The sequence below is a fragment of the Phoxinus phoxinus genome (genome assembly GCF_949152265.1).
Source record: "Phoxinus phoxinus genome assembly, chromosome: 8".
NCBI lineage: Eukaryota > Metazoa > Chordata > Actinopteri > Cypriniformes > Leuciscidae > Phoxinus > Phoxinus phoxinus.
In genome coordinates, this window is record NC_136883.1 from 5,868,791 (window position 1) to 5,889,008 (window position 20,218).

The 20,218-nt window shown below is 39.7% G+C and overlaps 1 protein-coding gene across 2 annotated transcripts; it reads left to right on the plus strand.

Annotated features, from left to right (window-relative positions):
- Positions 1-1,175: 1,175 nt before the first annotated feature.
- prdm10 (PR domain containing 10) lies at positions 1,176-20,138 on the plus strand. 2 transcript variants are annotated; one of them, XM_079621237.1, is made up of 23 exons: positions 1,176-1,469; positions 4,296-4,426; positions 4,636-4,797; positions 6,480-6,533; positions 6,661-6,765; positions 6,927-7,107; positions 8,423-8,664; positions 8,736-8,936; positions 9,364-9,436; positions 9,809-9,926; positions 9,997-10,114; positions 10,958-11,242; positions 12,040-12,384; positions 12,969-13,124; positions 13,380-13,559; positions 13,678-13,788; positions 14,778-14,978; positions 15,056-15,199; positions 15,418-15,588; positions 16,602-16,739; positions 18,157-18,331; positions 18,425-18,525; positions 18,612-20,138. In XM_079621237.1, the coding sequence occupies exons 2-23, from the start codon at positions 4,355-4,357 to the stop codon at positions 18,801-18,803; spliced, it is 3,525 nt and encodes a 1,174-aa protein (XP_079477363.1). In that variant the 5' UTR covers positions 1,176-1,469; positions 4,296-4,354; the 3' UTR covers positions 18,804-20,138. The 2 variants fall into 2 exon arrangements, with proteins under 2 accessions (XP_079477363.1, XP_079477364.1); XM_079621238.1 differs by lacking the exons at positions 1,176-1,469; positions 4,296-4,426 and having other exon boundaries at positions 4,786-4,857.
- Positions 20,139-20,218: the final 80 nt, after the last annotated feature.

Consider the following 20,218-nt stretch of genomic DNA (forward strand, 5'->3'; position numbering starts at 1 on the left):
TTCCATGGGGAGTTTTATCATGTGGCAATACTTTGCACACATTGCTTAAATCAAAGAGAGCGTAGATCCGTTACCGGAGTCGTCTGTAAGTGTAATAATATGATATGTATTGTTTATAGCAGTAGACCCACATTAAGGACATAAACCACGATAAAGCGCAAAAATGCACCAAAGTTACCCAGCTGGAGGCCAAGGCAGGTGAAAGAAATGTTTTGCATGTCCACTAATATGGAAGGCAAGGAAAAATGTATCTATATTTTTTTTCTCTCTCTTCCCCCCTTCTTAGCAATGTCTTTGTATGCCTGTATAGTTGATGTTGCAATCATGGCTTTTATCAAGGACATCCTGTGGTGTGCATTGTTCTTATATGAGATGTTATGATATATTTTTAAGTTTATTCTCTTCTTTTGTTTTCTATTCTTTTCCCTCTTCCTGTGACAGTATTTCTGTATGTGACTTTCACTATGCACCTAAATGGCTCCAATCTTGGACCTTGTCATTGCCTGCTTGATTGTGGAAATGGTCGTAGGGGTGAGGGGAAAATAATACAAAGTTCATATATTAGAAGTAAAATATGATTGAATCCAGTGGAAAATGGCTTCTTGGTTACAGGTGGGAAACATCAATAAATTCACTACTTCCATGTACGTGTCATTGTGTCGTCTTTATTCTGCTTTGTGTATCAGTATATAACTTAATAAATGTTCTTATCTCTGATGAAAGTAGACCGATTTCAGTTAACACGCAAAAACTGCATTTGTATTGATCAAATGAGCTCTAAAGGTGGCTTTCATTGAGCAATGTTGCCGAGACAGGGCCCACGGCCAATCTAAAGTATCCAGATAGAAATTAAACGGGAAAGTGCCAAAGCAACATTGCTCAAAAAAGTTGCAATGTGCATCACCACCTTTAGAGATTAGAAAACACACACATTATATATAAAATATACATGTGTACGTGCCTACATACACTACACATCCATACGTGCTTGCTTGTGTGACGCGCTTAGAAATGTCATTGGTGGGTCTGGCACGTTCTCTTTTTTCTCATTGGACGGACTCGAACACGTTTTTTCTGTTTTTCATTGGTTGGGAGAAATGGCGGAAAATTCTCATTGGCGCTGAAAGGAAAATGCCTTACGAGCATAAAATACCAATTATCTTGACATGAAAAACAATCTATACATATCAAAATTGACCGACGCGTAATTTAACCACCACAGCAAATATATTACCTTATCCCTATCGTTCCTGAAAAACTCCATCGATATATTTATATATAACAATGTGCATATCGTCGCCCGGGGCCGCGAATCTGTTGCTAGGTAGGTTATGTTAATATATGCAAGGCAGCCATCTCTGCAGCTACCATTCAGAGGGAAGACCCACTTCAACCTTTTCCTAAAAATGCTCAAAACTATCGGGAAATCCGCACCCGAAGCTTAAGCGGGGATTCAGGATCGTCTCTCAGTAAGTGTCACGTACAATTCACAGCCTGTTTTCCGTTGGACGGTCGATTAGGGTGTAGATATATTTTGTTGAGTGTCTTCGCCGTGCTTTGTTGTTGTCTTAGTCCCACCCAAAATGGAGTCGTGGCGTGTCTTCCTCATTCTGCTGCAGACACTCACTGAGCGCGCCCGCCGGCCGAGCTCATCTATGAGCGGGGAGCCAAGCGCCCCTGTCCCGCATTCAAAAACCTCCATGAAACCAATGCGCTCGATTAAAACGACACCGCATTGACGTTCCGGGTCAAACAGTGCATCTGCTCTCATCCCACTATCGTTGTTGGCTTCCAGTGCGGGTTAATGTCTGATAATGCCGGAGTGAAAATGTTTTTGTGCCGCTGCGGGTTGTGTGGTATAGTCCGACTGGAACTCCCAACCTGCAGGCTTTAGACAGGGGGGGAGAGAGCCTGACAAACACCCTGATTTCTTCATTCACCATTACAGCGTTTATAATCTCTGAATTAGTCTCAGGGTTTGAAGAAGGCCGGGGTTATAGGCGTTTGCGTGTGTTTTCTCTCTCAGCACGGCTGTTAGGGATTTTCTGTCCAGCCGTGTATCTCCTCTACCCCCGTGCAGTGATTAGACTGACCGCCAGTACGGGGTGCCTGTATTTGGGTTAAACAGCGAGCTTTCAATAAATCACAAATAACACAATTACCAGCTGAAATGTGTCAAGCTTGAGCTTTCCTCTGTTCCCTTCACATCAGAAACCCTATTTAACTATATGCATGTCATTTATATAGATTAATCAGGATTTTGTTTAAAGAACATTGGAGTACCATGTACATTTCATGGCTTCTATCATCATGGTGTGATGCCATCTCAGTACCATAGTACCACTACAGCACTTTTATTTTGTAAGGGAGTTATTTCATTATTTCATTATTAAGTAATGCATTACAGTATTTTCTCCCTTAAATTTACCAGTACTCCTGTTACTCCCTTTACTCATCATGTTCCACCCTTAAAAAGTACGGTAACCAATCTTGTTACTTTTCAAGAAAAGTACTAATGAGTTGTGTTTTCTCAGGCTGGGATGAGCTTGTTTTTTATAACAAAATACATCTATTTTTTGACAAATGTAAAGGCCCTTTCACACCAAATTTGAAATAATAAGGCAGAAGAAAATGCACATTAATGCCTGTACAGAGGGTACAGCTCAAACAAACCTTTCAGCTGTGCAGCTATTCTGGTCTACAGACGAATATAATGCAGGAGAAAGCATTGGCTGCATCCGAAATCGCATACCTCCTCCCTACTATATAGTAGGTGACGAAACTGTATGTGACGAAAGAAGTGTATCCGAATTTACAGTACTCCTAAAAGAGTAGACAACATCTACCTGGATGACCTATTTCTTCCGGCGAGATTCTAAAGTGTGCATAGACACTTTACTATCCCATGGGAGAGGATTTATGAATGGAAGTGAAGCAACGCAACTGATGTAGTGGATCCAGATTACATTCATACTACACACATTTATACTATATAGATAGAACATACTTTTTTAGAAGTCATTACATAATTACTTATTCAAAATATAAGCAAGGTCAGCAGCAACTACATTGGTCAATAAAGTGAGATTAAATGCATAAAAATATCTGTTTTATTTAACACATTTAATTATTGGAGGTTTGCGTAGTATTTGCATTTCACTGATTTTATTAATTCTGAGGAATACTGAATCTGTGTTTGTGCAAGTGAGATGAGTGCATGTTCACATTTAGAACTAAAATAAGCATCATGTTCAAACACAGCGCACAGAACGCCTCTGAACTTACTCACAATTTCTCTCAAAATGGGGACAGGAGAGCTGTCAGTAAAATAGGAAAACCAAGTAACTTTCTTTACTAGAAAAATTTCTTTACTAGTTACTTAAAAAGGTAATCTGATTACATAACTCGAGTAACTTGTAATGTGTTACCCTCAACAGTCAAATGGCTTCTTGAACGAGCTAAAATGTAGGGTGGGACCTAATTTTGTCCGTTGGGAATTGATTGGATGGTTGTTGTTTGCTATTGGCCGATCTCATGTGAGTGACAGTTCATCCCGCCCTCGCGCCATTAAATGCGCCATCAGAGAAGAAAAAAGGGCTGTGTCCAAAATCGCATACTCTCTTGAGTAGGTACTTATTTTGTATATGAAATGACTTAATAAAAAATTAAGTTTTATATAGTGTGTAGTTTGAATGTAATGTGGACGTACTACATTCGCCATGTTGTCATTATCTCGTGAGTCGTGACCTACCAGCACAAATCATCTCCCGTGGCCTCATGGGATAGTAAAGCATCTATGCACACTTCAGAATCTCGCCAGAAGAAGTCATCCGGGTACCGGTACTTTTCGTACCTACTCTTTATGAGTACTGTGAATTAGATTCATACTTTTGTCACGTACTGTCTGTTTTTCACATTGTGAAACGTGATTTTGGATGCAGCCGAGATGTTGCTGCAAGAGGGAGAGGAAGTTATTTTGTATAAAGTTTACATGGGCATTTGATTTTAAAATAATAATAATGAAAAATCATTAATGCAGTAGGCCTATTCCATAAAATCAAGAATTGTCTATTTTGATTTCAGGGTGACTTTAACAGTGAAACCTACTGAGGTCAGCATACTACCTTATACAGGGATATTCTAGTCAGGGTCATTGCCATCATACAGACTTTTATTATGACATGTTCCCCCAAAATTCAGATAAGTGATCAATCCATGTGAGTTTTTCATGATGCAAGTCATGGAAATGAATGAAATCTCGATAAATCATGTCAGTTTCTGTAATGAACCCACAGGTGGTTGATGACAGGTGGATAGGTGAAGGAGGTGTTCGCTCTCACCTCATACGGTTGCCATGGAGGCCAAGCAGGAGTCGTCACCTGTGTGGAGTCCAGCACCCAACAATGACACTGGAAACACATCTCAGGTACAGCCAGACCTTTCTCTTTAGATTTATTATCCATGTACAAATATTGAGTCAGCTAGAAACTATTAAGTTAGTTTCACATTTTTAAAAAATAGAATCAATAAAACATGCACTTCTTTTTATATTTATATTGAATTAGGGTGTGAAATCCCACTTTGACATGTTTTCACGAGGTTCTCCTGTTTTTTGTGTGTGTTCCGGGTGTGCAGGTGCACTTCGAGGCCGGTGCGGTGGCCCAGATCGTGTACAGCGGAGAGCAGTCAGACCGTGGTCAGCAGCAGGTTTTATACACTGCAGACGGAAGCTCCTACACCTCTGTTGAGTCCGCCGAACACACACTGGTTTACATACACCCTGCCGATGGGACACAGGTGAGCTCATCTACCAGTGAAGGTGTTTGGATTTGATCCTTGGTGCTGCCAGTGAAGAAGGTTAGAGTTCATGATTAAAGGTGTAGTAAGCGATATCTGAAAAACACTGTAGATATTTGAAATCAAGCCATACAAACACAGCACTCGCTTCATTGCTCCACCCTCAAAATGCACAGACATGCAATGCAAGAGTGGATGTCTCTTTATCATAGCAAAATAATGCTCAATGACACTCAGAACTGCCCTGTTACTAGAGCTAACTTGACAACAACAGCATATCTTGGTTCTGTGAAACCGCAAAATCAATGTTACTGTGAAGCAGGAACAACGCAAGCTCAGTCTCAACGCTTGGGTCTCTCCAGATTGGAGACAAGGAGTGTGTTGTGCTGCTCGGTCCAATCCACTTTCAACAGCATTTTTCAGAAATCGCTTACTGCACCTTTAACATTGTGGATTGAATGGGGATTGCTAGACAAACAGCATGTTGAGACAATTTTGACAAATTTTCAGTCATCTATTATCTATTGCTATTATGTTACTCTAATTATATATACTATGGCTATTGATTTAATAATAATAATAAAAACATTAATCTCACTGGTTTCTGTAATTAATCGCACCTAACATTCTAATTAGTAAATATATTTTCACATTGAAACTCCAAAGTAATGCAGAAACTACAACAGTGTTTTAAATATTTGTTTAATGACATTTTTTGGTAACAACTAATATAATAAGGTCCCAGTAGTTAATGCTAGTTAATGCTTTAACAAAAGTAAACTAACAAATGGTCAAATGTGACGGTAACATTTTTTGGCTAGTATTTATAAAGTCATTAGCATAAAGCAGGGGTTTTCAAAGTTAAAGACAGTGGGCCTCCGCTCTAACACAACATGCACAATGGCGCACAAACACCACTGCGTCTGCACGGTATTGCATACACAGATTCTTCATAAAGCTATGAAAAATACTGTCAAGAGCAGCGAAAGATTTTCTTTTTCTTTCGTTTTTTGATTAACATTAACAACATCAACAGCAGCAGTTAGGATGAATGAACCCCATACTTTCTTGTATGATTTTGGCATTGAAACGGCCTCTTCGCACAATAATCTATTAAGAATGCACTATAATGAATACACTCAGACTGTGCCAAGTGCGTGTGTGTTCCCTCAAGACGTTTGTGGATTGTTTAGAAATGCGGCACTTCACAGTTGTGACTCATTACACACATCAGATAGATGGCGAGGACAAAATCAGGATGCTAAAAGAGGAAAGAAAAACATGAAAAAGAAGAGAGAGAGTAAGACGGGGAAGACAGCTAGTCGGACAGTTTTTCAAAATAAAGGTCATTTATGTTCCCTCTTTTGTGCTATGATTCTGAAGCTGCCCCACACTTTGAAAACCCCTGGCAAATAGGAAGTGAGAATGATTTATGTGCTAATTGCGTTTATTATTTTTAATGCATTAAACGGCTAATATTAATTGCAGAAATTAACTTTAGCGCAAAATACACACCTTCAAAAGTGATACATGATCGGATCACATTGAGTTAATTTGGCGATAATGACTGACATTATCCTTGCATATGCACTCCTGATGAAAGATAATCACAAACATGTACTGTTCAGCATGTTTCACACAGCAGGTCTAAAGGTTTACCGCTCTTTTTCGGGCCTGTTCAGTTTACAGATCAACCCCAAGTGGCTTACATTCAGCAGGATGGCACAACACAACAGGTACTGTGGCATTCTATGATCTTTTAGATTTTTACATGTGCCATATAAATAATACCATCTGGTTGCAAATGTAATATTTTAGCAATGGCCCATTGATGTTGACCACTAACGTGATCTGTTGCCCCAGGTGACTGTGTTGCTACCCAGCGGTCAGAATATGAACACCGCTAATCTGCACGTATTGAGCAACGTCGCTGATGGCCCACAGGCGATCCTGGAACCCGTGCCACAGGTGACACTGCACTGCTAAACATGTCCCATAATGCAATTGTTCACCTGAAAGACTTCTTAGCATTGTTCTGCCACAGGCATGAGAGACTACAGTGCTTCACTAATGCAAAATATGCTTTATTTCATACAATGTTAACCTGACACTGATTATTTTCCTGACAGAACCAACTTGCTGTGAGTAATGCGTCTCTCCCCAACATGGCGGAGGCCTCGTCGAGTCCCCTGGGGGCCACAGATTCCACTGTAGACTCAGAGGACGAGGAAGAAGACAATGATAGCGATGATTCTGACATGGACGACTGGGAACCCAGGACGCCCCAGCCATTCACTCCCCAGAACCTCTGTGAGTAGATGTTCAGCACTGAACACTTAAAGGGTTAATTCACACAAAAATGTCAAAAATGTTGTCATCGATTACTCATCTTTGTGTCATTCAAGACCTTCCCTTTTTCTCTGGAACACAAATGAAGATATTTTAAATTAAATCTGAGAGATTTCTGTCCCTCCATTGACAGATTTAGCTAAAAAAAGGGTTTGTAACGACATGAAAGAGTGGGTAATTGATGACAGAAATCTCAGGTTAAGATTGTGGTGAGAGGAAATCAGTTTTAATTCTCTTGATTCTCAAAATGTGAGTTCACTCCCCAGCAGTGTTGGGAACGTTACTTAAAAAAAGTAATTAGTTATAGTTACTCACTACTTGATCCAAAAAGTAACTGAGTTAGTAACTGAATTACTCTATAATAAAAGTAACTTGTTACCAGGGAAAGTAACTATCTGTGTTACTGTTAAAAAAAAAAGTTGCTATAATCCAAAGAATTTGGATTTTTTTGAGCAGTTTTCACAAGTCGGTTGAAATGAGTAGAACAGACGGGTGTTTGTACATAACTTTTGATATTTATTACACGTCGACAGACAGCAAGAGGTTTATCCTGCACTTCAAGAATTATCTTTGTAAGAAAAGTAAACAGTTACACCAGATAAAGTGCTCTCTCAACCTGGGACAACTGGTGAAGAAAACAACCTGGCGAACTAGCATCTGTGGTGGAGGTATCTGTGTTTTTTGCCACTAGCTTTGTAGATGCGCGTGTCAATGTGAGATGCTTCATTAAATTAGAGTTGTTTACAACGGATGTCGACAAAGTCTTCGCTCCTGGACATAATGTACACATTACATGCACGTTCTTGCCTTTGACCACAATGAATTTGAAGTAGTGCTTATATCTCCACCAACTTTTCATCGGATTGCTCCTGACTCGCCATCTCTGCTGCTCCGTCAAATCTGTTTAGCGGTTGTGTGTGTGTGTGTGTGGCGCCTGGCGCGTGTGCTGGCATGTGTGTAAAAACACTGGCTCTGATTGGCTACCATGAAACATGACTCTGCCTTAGCCAATCATAATCGCTTACCTCGTTATTAACCCACCTCCTCGCTGTGAGCCAGGGGTGCGTTTGGAATCGGATTACTCAGTTTATTCAATCAATGCTTATAACGCACCGCATTTAACGTCCAGTAACGTTAACGGCGTTGTAACAACGGGAAAAATAATTAGTTAGATTACCCCGTTACTGACAAAATAAAGTCGTTACCTAACTGCTCCCCAGGTTCATACATAAGACACTTTTGAATGTGAACATGTATTTTTTATTTCTCTGTGTAGGGTGTGAAGACTGTAATAATGCTAATTCTGGAGCCTGTATAAAACACGGTCCTCTGCACCCTATCCTGAACCGCCCGGTGATGTCCAAGGCTCGGGCCAGTCTTCCTCTCATCCTGTATATCGACCGCTTCCTGGGCGGAGTCTTCACCAAGCGCCGCATCCCCAAACGCACACAGTTTGGTCCTATAGAGGGGCCGCTGGTGCGACAGAGCGAACTGCAGGACACGCACATCCACCTGAAAGTACGAGTAAACCCTTCACTTTTATCATGAGAAGTGTTCAAAAGTCTCACATGTGTAATCCTGCTGTGTAGTTATACATGCTAGACCCAGAGAAAGAGGGCGAGAGGGCGGAGGACCTCTGGTTCGACCTGTCCGATGAGGAGCGATGTAACTGGATGATGTTTGTCCGGCCGGCACAGAACCACCTGGAGCAGAACCTGGTGGCTTATCAGTACGGCTCGGACATTTTTTACACCACCATTAAGAACATTCAGCCCAAACAGGAGCTTAAGGTCAGCAGAAAGATAGAACTTTCTCATCTATAGCAAACAAAAGGATAACAATGACATCTTTAATACAATTTTGTCTTGCATCAATTATAATTATTATATCTTTATTAAAAAAAAAAACATTTAATTATTTCTTCAGCATTTCAAACAATATTCAATATGACTTGAAATTAAAAAGAAATTCCCTCTTTTTTGAATTGGATATTAAAACAAAAAAATTGCTACACCGAAGACACGTAATGGCCAAATTAAAACAATTTTCAAGATGTTTAATTTTATATTGCTAGCATAATATTGAATGTGTTTATAGTAATGTGTTTATTATATAATATATACATATATATTATTATTTATTTATTTTTTCATTGCATTTATTTTAAGGTTGTTTTTCACAGTGAACCATTATTTTGTGATGACTCTTGTACTCCAGGTGTGGTACGCTGCATCATATGCTGAGTTTGTCAACCAAAAGGTTCATGATGTCACAGATGAAGAGAGAAAAGGTAAATTGTAATTATCATCTCTTTATTCATTCACACAGCCACAGACATGACAAACTATATATTTACTAAGGATATAACGGTTAACTTTCTAACAGTTCGGTAGTTCGTATTGTGCTTTTTGGTATGGTACTCTCAAATTATAAATGTTATAAAAGGCACTTTTAAGATAATAAAAAATGAACCCAGTATTTAAGCAGCACAACAGGTTAAAATAACTTAATTGTAGATAATATTAAAGAGGATTGTTTAGTTTTCCTGTAAATGTAAAGCACTCTTTATTACAATATCTTTACAGTTAGTGATAATATATTTTTTAAAAATCTGTTGTGGTTCCTGGTTCAACTCTAACCCAACCTGTTCTTTCTGTGTCAGTTTTACGTGAGCAGGAGAAGAACTGGCCGTGTTATGAGTGTAACCGACGGTTCATGAGCTCGGAGCAGCTTCAGCAGCACTTAAACATGCACGATGACAAGCTGAACCTCATCCAAAGGTTTGAATGCACATAAATGACTCCTATTCTGAGTTCATTATTGAGTCTGACTAATATTCTGTTCTTCCAGGCCAAAGGGCCGTGGCCGAGGACGGGGCAGGAAACGGTTCTGTGCTGCAAGGCGGCCGGGACGGCGTACCAAGTTCATCTGCCCACAGACTCCTGTTGAGAGTGCTGACAAGACACAGGTACTGTTGACCAGTCCGTTAAAGGGAAAGTTCACCGGAAAATCATGTGGTTTTAAACCCATAGAGGCCCATTCACACCAAGGATGAAAACTATAATGATAAAGAAATTGTTCTAAATATAAAAGAATAGCAGAGTCCACACCACAATAATAACGATAACTGCATAAAGGAATAATATTGTTGGAATCACTTTCAGAACGATTTTTTCCTGCTGATGAATGATACAAAATATTGACAGCCAATCAGAATCCAGCTGACTTTAAAGAGCTCGAGCATTTAAAGCGGCAGATGACAAAACTGCAGTGCACACTTAGAACAGAATGATATTGCTGGTGTGGACACTATAGTTATCTTTGTTGGTGTAAACGGGCCTTAAGTCTTTCTTTCATCTTCAAAACACAAATTAAGATATTTTTGATGAAACCTGAGAAATTTCTGTCGCTCCATTGAAAGTCCAGGTGACCAAAACTTTCCCACTCAATCTTTAAAGTCCATAAAGACATCGTGAAATTAATCCATATAAATCGAGCAGTTTAAGTTTTCTGAAGAGACACGATCCCTTTTTATGATGAACAGATTAAATTTAGTCTTTTAATAATAATAATTATTCATTACATTTATATTGCGCTTTTCTCATACATTCTTTTATTCACATATAAACATTGATCAACACACATACATAGAGCTCATCAAATATAGTAAACGGCAGCTCAACCGGACTCCCTTTACGCAGATCGGATTAGGTTCACAATCTCTTTATGACCTTTTGGAAACTAGCAAGTTTTGGTTTAATGGACTTTTAATGCATTCTGTGCTCAATTCTTGTCTCTGCACCTGCTGTAGGAGCTGTTGGCGTCTGTAGATAAACTACCATTTGAGGAGAGGACAGATGGAGCTCTTAATGGACTGAAGGTGGTGGAGATGGCAGACGAATCGATGGAGACGGAGACTGAGGAAGGGCTTGATGCACCAGCAACTCACACTGAGGCACTGCAAGTCGAGGGGGATTCTGTCTCCCCACCTCCGGCCACAGAGGTCCCAGGGTCTCCCAAAGAGGACCCGTCTCAGACCAGTCCCGTAGACCCCCACCTCACACCTCAGGACATGAGGAGGGCGAGGAGGATCAGGGTAAGATACGCCCGTCACGAGTGACCCACACCCTCACATCTCTGCAATGTAGTGTGTTAAGAGGGCTAGAGCTATTTAACAGAAGCGCGTGTGTGGGTGTGTGTGTGTGTGTCTTTCTCTTTTGTTGCGTGCTGCACGTTAAGGTGGACTTGCAGGTAGGTCTAATGTGGGCCAGAGTGGAGTCAGAGGAAACTTATTCCTTCAGTCAATACAGTGTTGACTCCCTACATCCCCATTACATCTGTCTGTATCAGTTCAGTCCTCAAGCTTCATCAACCAACAGAGTTAAAGGGACAGCTTCACCGAAAATCAACATTCTGCCATCATTTAATTGTCGTCATGTCACCGTGTTTGACCGGAACGAGAGGTTTAGGATGTCAGTTCTCAGCCAAAATAAAAGCTCTATGGTTTAACGTTTGGAAGCAGAGAAAATAAGACCGTCATGAATATTAGTATTGTAATTTTAATGTTGTTCTGTAAATAAAGGTATTGTAATTTATTATTTAAAAAGAGTCTTATAAACATGAGGGTGAGTAAATGATGACAGAATGTTAATTTTTGGGTGAACTATAAGTACGACTGAAAGATTTAATCCTGTTTGTGTTCAGCATGCAAACACAAGGGCTTGTTTTAACCGCCATCTCTGTGACATACAGACTCGAGCAAGTGCATTACGTCATTGCTTGCAAACCATATTAATTCAGTGTAATCAAAGTGATTCCTCATCATCCTGCTCGGATTGTCTTCTCCTCTCTGAAGTGTCCATTCCTCCATGTTTTCTCTCTTCTCTTACCCAGAATGCCGCTCTCCAGCACCTATTCATCCGTAAGTCATTTCGACCCTATAAATGTCCCCAGTGCGGGAAAGCCTTCCGAGATAAAGACAAGCTGGACCAGCACATGCGGTACCACGGGCGGGACGGCTGCCGTCACATGTGCCATCAGTGCGGGAAGGGCTTTCTGACGAACGCTTCTCTTGAGGATCACCTGCAGCTGCACTCCGACCAGCGCACGTACTCCTGCCTGTTCTGCGCCGAGTCCTATGACAGATTAGACCTGCTCAAAGTGCATGTGGGGGTTCACCTGGTCAACGGCTGCTTTTCTTGTCCTTCCTGCAAGAAAACGTTCACAGACTTCATACAGGTGCGATAAGACGCATGTGGATACAAGTTCTAAACCGCCTCACCCAGCCCTATCTATTTGTTTTTTCAAGTCATTTTTTTACCATTCCAATACCGGTAATCTAATTTTTAAACGGCACAGTCAGAAATCTGTGGTTGTGATGTCACTAATTTCTTGAAAAACAATATTTATATGAATATTAAACTTTATTAATAAAAGAAAGTGTTAGCGTATTCGTTTTTACTGTGGTATTGATGTCGGTACTTGAGAAATTTCCCTGCTATTGGAATCCGTTACTTGAAAGTTCAGTGCCATATTACAATATTTACAAACCAGTAAACAAGTGAAGTTAAAGAGTTATAATTCATATTCAATAACGTATATAAGACTCTTTAGAGGATTAAAGGTACAGTAGCAAAACTAACTTAAGGAAATGGTCAAATGAACTAAAGTATCGCTGTTTTTAGTACAGAAAAGTGGACTTTCTAGGGGGAAAAAATCATTAAAAGTGATTCGACCTCTTTAATGTCTGGTTGCATGGCAATATTCTTGATTTTTTAATCCGATTATGTGGCATTGGTCAGTCATATATCTGTGTTGTGCAGGTAAAGAAGCACGTGAGGAGTTTCCACTCAGAGAAGATCTTCCAGTGTACGGAGTGTGATAAAGCCTTCTGCAGGCCTGACAAACTACGACTCCACATGCTCCGCCACTCGGACCGCAAGGACTTCCTGTGCTCCACCTGTGGAAAACAGTTTAAGGTGCTTCACATCTGCCCAGATGAGGATCATGCATGCAGAAGTGCAGTCACATACACACACATGAATGCTGTGCTATGTGATGTTAATGCATTGGTGTTTGAATCCCAATACATTTGCTGCATTTACACTTTAGACTTGAAATTTGCCGTAGACTGTTTATATATATACATATATATATATATTCTAGAAGTTATTATATAACTTCTCATTCATTTAATTGTGTGTTTTTTGATTTATTATTCTTTTTTTGTCCAGAGGAAGGATAAACTACGGGAACACATGCAGAGGATGCACAACCCTGAACGCGAGGCCAAAAAGGCGGACCGCATCCACCGCACCAAAGCTCTGAAACAGAAGGAGCCCACCACTGACTTTGAGAGCTTCATGTTTAAATGCAGACTCTGTATGATGGGCTTCAGGAGACGAGGGATGCTGGTATTGACCTTTGACCTTTTTGCTGTTTCTCAGGCCTCCTAGAATCAGTGTTTTTGAAATCATAGGTCACTTGTGGCTCGTTTTCTCACGTTAATGATGTAATTGCGCATGTCCTCAGGTCAATCATCTGTCTAAACGACATCCTGAGATGCGATTGGAGGAGGTTCCTGAGCTGACGCTGCCCATCATTAAACCCAACAGAGATTACTTCTGCCAGTACTGTGATAAGGTCTGGACTCATTCAGCTTTGTCACTTCTGTCTTACCATCTTCACGGGCTTGACCCCTGACAGTTTAATGACCCTTCGGTCTTTACGTTGACTGCCATTACAGCAGACCCAAAGAAAGACAATAGCAGTGTGCCCTTGAGCCAAGAGACTTGAGCCTCCTCTGAAAACTATGTTCCTTCCTGCATAGTGCATTCGTGTCTAGTTTATATCTTAACTCAAATTTTGGTCTTGGGAAATATTTTTTTGAAAAATTCTATGAAAAATTTAAAGTACAAAGTGGAGAACATGGAAATTTGAGCCAGTTTTTTTTATTTATTTCTGTAATGAATGAATATATATATATATATATATATATATATATATATATATATATATATATTATATACATTTACATTTTTAGTTTAACCAAAATTTATTCAGACACCTTCAACATTTCTCACATTATCGCAGTTTATTCGCTATAGTTTAGAAAATGGTAATAAATTATGACAAGAAATGATGACTATTTCACTGGTTTTGGCCATCCTTCTGTTAGACTGTCTCACAAATGAATTAGGTTGAATAGTTATCAGCTATTAAATTTAAGTGCACAATTAGATAATACCAATTTAGGTTGACCAATTACCAAGCAGTGCTTAATTTTGTTCAGTCTGTGGTGTAAAAAGGCCGCATTAGCAATTAAAGAAAAAAACGTAAGCAAAACATGGTCAAGTCAAAGTGTCATAATAATTTATGGTCCCAAATTTGTATACATTTCCATAGTCCACTGTATGAAGAATTTTTGGGTATAATATGCCACAGTTTACTTTATTTTCTGGGTGTCCTGCACCCACTAGTGAAAAAATATCACAAAATTATATCTGGTGTCTGAATAATTTTTGGTTTGGCAAGTTCATCAGAGTTGACCTAAGCCAAGAACGGGTATTGTATATATATGTATGTGTATGTATACTCTTTTCATTAATCTTTATCATCCTTTACCTGTTCAGGTCTATAAAAGTGCCAGTAAGAGGAAGGCGCACATTTTGAAGAACCACCCTGGGGCAGAATTGCCTCCCAGCATCCGAAAGCTGCGTCCGGCCGGGCCGGGGGAGCCTGACCCCATGCTGAGCACACACACCCAGCTGACGGGCACTATCGCCACTGCACCTGTGTGCTGCCCGCACTGTGCCAAACAGTACAGCAGCAAGGTACAGTCATTCCTCAGTCAGTATGTGTGTGTGAATCTGTATGGATTTATGTGTACTAATATATCTTTATTTTTTAGACGAAGATGGTCCAGCACATTCGTAAGAAGCATCCAGAATATCAGTACAACAGCAACAGCATCCAGGCACCTCTGTCCACTACGGTCATCAGCAGCACTCCTGCTGTCATCACAACAGACGGCACCACTGCTGAGACTGTGGTGGTGAGCAACATGAACACTCAAATGTTCACATTCTAGAAAAATCTCACTGGGATCATTAGATCACCTTATTCTAAAGAAATGGGCTTCTTGCTGAATGTTCTGCTTCACTTAAAAATGCACTATATTACTGAAGTCTTTAAAGACTTTACAGGTTAGATGGTAAAAAAAGTTGCCCTGTCATGTAACACAATATTCATCAGTTTCTGTCTTTCACCTAGACGACCGACCTATTGACACAGGCCATGACGGAGCTTTCCCAGACCCTGACCACAGACTACCGCACAGCACAAGGGGATTTCCAGAGGATCCAGTACATCCCTGTGTCTCAGGCAGGAGGAGGCCTGTCTCAGCCACAGCACATACAGCTGCAGGTGGTGCAGGTCGCCCCGGTACGGACACATTCATTCACACTGGCTTTTCATTTGTCTTCCATTCTCCTTACCTTTGTTTTTTTACTTCATTTGTTCTCTTTGTGCTTCATACCTCTGTTTACATTAGGGGTGACAGAAGTCACGGTTTGGTACTTACCGGTAACTCAGTTTTGGGGTCACAGTTTGATACGAGTTTCGGTACAGCAGGAAAAAGCAAGAAATCCCCAGTGCTAGGTTACTTTTCTTTTCTTTTTTAACAGACTGTAGTGTCTGTTAGTCCCCCTGAGGTAGTTGGTAGTTTATTAAGCACTAAGCAGTAACCGAATGCACTGATGCATTGATAGGTAATTTTTTTTTGTAGGGCTGATAAAAAACAAAAGGTATTTGGTCACAATCAGCTTCAAAACTGAAAAGTATCTCTTGTATTATAATAGTAAAAAATAAACTTGTGCAGAGATTAGTTTTGGCACTCCTGTAGTATTTTTCTTAAAATCGCATAAGCTTGTTTAAATAAAAAATTAAGGAATTGTTGATTTGTTACTTTAATCGATAGATCGACCAATGCTGTGCGGTTAAATTGCAACGGCTGTTTTCAAACGTATTGGTTTGATTAACGTGTTGTGCGATGATTTTATAGGCTACTAGCAAGCTCTTGTGTGCTATCTTAACTCTTGTTTTGGGTATGTGCATATATCATCTCTTCTTCTGCTCTTTTTTCCTTTATAACCTGTAAGTTGGTTAAAACATAATGCAATGCATTTACTGCCTCAGATGCGGCAGTTCGAATATGACGGACAAAACGTCTGAAATTCGTTAGTCAGAAACCTCATAACTCCATTTGAGCTTGATTTTAGTAGTGTTAATAATACAATGACACATGCAAGTGTCTGACCATATATAAAGCCACAATATAAACTTTGACATTGCTGTTTAAATTCTGTTTTTTTCTGTTTCCTGAAAAGTAGTGTTTTTGGAGATTTCCGACAACATGTGATTTGATAAGTGTGTGTTGTGTCTGTTTGTCTCTGCAGGCGTCCTCTCCTCACTCTCAGCACTCTACTGTAGATGTGAGTCAGTTACATGACCCTCACAGTTACAGTCAGCACTCGATCCAGGTTCAGCACATACAGGTGTCGGAGCCCACAGGCACAGTGCAGGCCAACGCACAGGTGAGCAGCGGTCTCTTACAGCATATGGGGGCTGTTTAGGGCTGTACATGGCAGCGATTTAATCTCCAATTTTATCCAGCTTTGTATTGTTACAGTGTAAGTTGTATATGTAAATGGTCAATTTGGAGTGTTTCTGTGTCACCTGAATTTCTGATTATTTGTCAGCAAAAGTCTACCAGGTGAAGAAAATGCGTCATTTTTGACAACTCCAGGACCAGTACTGGGATTACATGTAATCTGATTATTTAATCATAATCTAATTAAAAGAACTTAATTTTTGAAATCTATCACATTTTAAAATACTTGTAAACAGACTACAGTTACTTTTATATTGATTACATGTTATTCATTAAACTCACAAACTCCCTTCAGTTCCATCACGAAACATTTGAGAATGCTGACGTGATGTAATATTTGATGCACTAAAATATGCACAATATTATCCTATTCAATTTGATGTGACAAAAGAGTAAAGTCGAAAGTAATCAACAAGTAGTCAGATTATATTAATGTAATGTAATGGAGTACGTTACTAACTACAATTTTTGTCATGTAATATGGAATCAGTATTGGACTAAAATTTTGTAAGTAATCTACCCGGCACTGTCCAGGGCTGTTAAGCATTGTGAGCAAAGTTGATCATAGAGACTATTGCCGCAACGGTTCTACGATCTATTTAGGATTACGATGCTTTTGGGAAACACAGCCCATTTGTTAAACTACACAGCCACACAGTTTGTGTTACTGCCCACGGACAGTCAGATTGACTGAGCTGCGGTGCCAAAATTGCATTATGGGTGTTGAAGTTTTTGACGGAAACGCCACAGGCCTTTTTCTGTTTTCTCTAGTCATGTAGCACCAGAATTTTTTTTTGTGTGTTTCTACAGCACAGATAGCTAAGTATTATTAAAAGCCCATCTTGCCAGTGGTGAATTCCCCTTTTTAAATGTATGCACTGCGGGTTTCTGAATGTCTGAATTTTTCCGAAATTTTTCAGGCATATTGCCACAATAAAAGTTTGATGGTTTAACATTTGAAAATTAAGATTGTACTGTAAAATAAAACTATATTTAAGTGCTTGATTTATTTTACAGTATTATTGCATTTTGCATTCTAACATTTGTACCTAAATCGTTCAGACGTAAAACGAAAAAAAAAAACCTTTACAACCACTTCGGAATGATTTTGTTGCGAAAATAGAAAATTAGTCCATAATGTTGTACTATGATGAGAAATTAAATAATTTTGGATCATCAGTGGATGACGAGTATTTGACAGTTCAACAAATTTAAAATATGTAAATAATCTTGGTAGGAAAACAATATGCAATGCATGTAATTGCATGTACTTTTGTGTAGTTTAGTGGCATCAGACTCACTGTCACTACTCCTTTTGACACTTCCTACCATCCAATCAGGTGTCAGGTCAGCCTCTAAGCCCCTCCTCTCAGCAAGCTGCCCAGGAGCTAAGCACTGCCCAGCTGACCCCTGTGACCCTGGCTCAGAGCCAGACTCTACAGACGTCCACTAATCAGACTCAAGGTTCTGCACAGCACGCGTACCTTCCCAGCAACTGGAACTACAGGGGTTATCGTAAGTACCTTAAGCAAAAGCACCTGTTGTCAATGTTATATTAACCTGTGAGTATGAAGACAGCATTGTGTTTCCCTCCTTTCCTCCTATAAGCATCTGAGATCCAGATGATGGCTCTTCCTCACACTCAGTATGTGATCGCGGAGGCCAGCACCCCCGTCACCTCTGCCGGTAACAACAGTCAGGTCAAAACGGTGAGTCTGACGTTCACTAAGAGCAACCCGGCTTCCACTTTCAGATGGTGTCCTGCAACTGTTGTTTTGTTTCTCGTGCACTGCAGACACACTATGTCATCTCAGACGGACAGTCGGAGCTGGATGGGAAGCAGGTGAGCGTCCCGTCCACCGTAGCACAGGTTCACCCCGACCCGCTGGAGCAGCCCGCCGTCAGTCAGCAGACCACCACGCAGTACATCATCACCACCACCACCAACGGGACGGGGGCCAGTGAAGTTCATATTACCAAACCCTGATGCTGAATCGCACGTGAAGAAGCGCTCCGTTGTTTACTGAAGGGGGACAGATCAATTACTCTAAATGAGCAAACAGATTTATTTTTATTTCCTTAAAGAGTACAAAATAAACTTAAATAGTGAAGATGTTTTTTATAAAATATATTCAGAACACTGGAGTGATTAACTGTGTTTCTAGAGACCCAAAAAGACCCATCCATGTGTGATTTCAGGAACTATCATGACTTTTAACCTGTGCCATCCTGCCTCTTTTATGATATTCATTTTGGCCTAATTTGATTGTTGTTCCTTGTGTTGTTGTTTTTATTCAGTTAATTTTCCCTTAAGTATTGAGAGAGAGTTTTTTTTTTCATACCTGACTGAGACTGAGAAGAGATCTTTAAAATATTTTTTATTTATAAAATAATTTCATGTTTCCCACAATAAAGGGGTCGAATGCTTTGGATTTTCACTTTCACTGGATTTTTCTTAAAGTAAAATTTAGTGTAGCTACGAAGCCTGTGAATCACCTTTAAATTATTTCAATCAGGCTCTGTTTTCATGAACCTTCTAAAAAAAAACCTTGCTTGATTTAGCAGGTGAATCTCGTGAAAGATCCCGTTTCACCCCAAAAAACAAAGAAATAATTATGATTTGCATAGATTATAATGTCAGGACTTCCGTTTCTTGATACAAAATAGAATGTATTTTTCCTTTGGTTTTGGGGTGAAATATGATATTGTCATTTCTTTATGAGACTCGGTCTATCTTCCATCTCAAGATTCCATTATAATTCAGGCATTGATAAGTTAAACATCAAACATCCAAGATCAGATCAGATCATCCATATTCACATCACTTTACTTCAGACATGTGATCGAAAGCAAAACCCAAATCAACTTTTACTTACAATATATTTGTTCCATGGAAGGAGTCACCAGTCAGAATGAGGTTCAGGTGAAGGTTAAACTCATAATTCCCCCACCCCCCTCAAGCTGATTCCTCATATTATTATGTGTATCATAAAATGACTGGAGAATTTTGAGAACTTGTGTATTTCATGTAACTTGTGCTTATGGACATAGTAGTATTTATTTGGGTTTTGCACATCTGTCAGTGAAGCACTGCTGCATCTTTATAACCTGAAAAAGGGAAATATATACAATATCCACTATTTATACTGAGACAACCTTGTACAATGTAAAAAAAAGAAAGAAGTATCTGTACTATGATAAGTATTGTAATTATTGACGGTTAATGTACAGTAATGCGCCTCCGTGTCTCTGAGTTGGTGTCCACTGTTATCTCCTAGTGATGGGAAATAAATGTGTTTTTGTACACTTGATGTCTTTCCTTAAGTGTCAGTCCTCAAATCCTTAATCTTTGCTTTATGAAAACCCCTCACGTTTTGTCCTTCTCATTCTTCATATATTCAT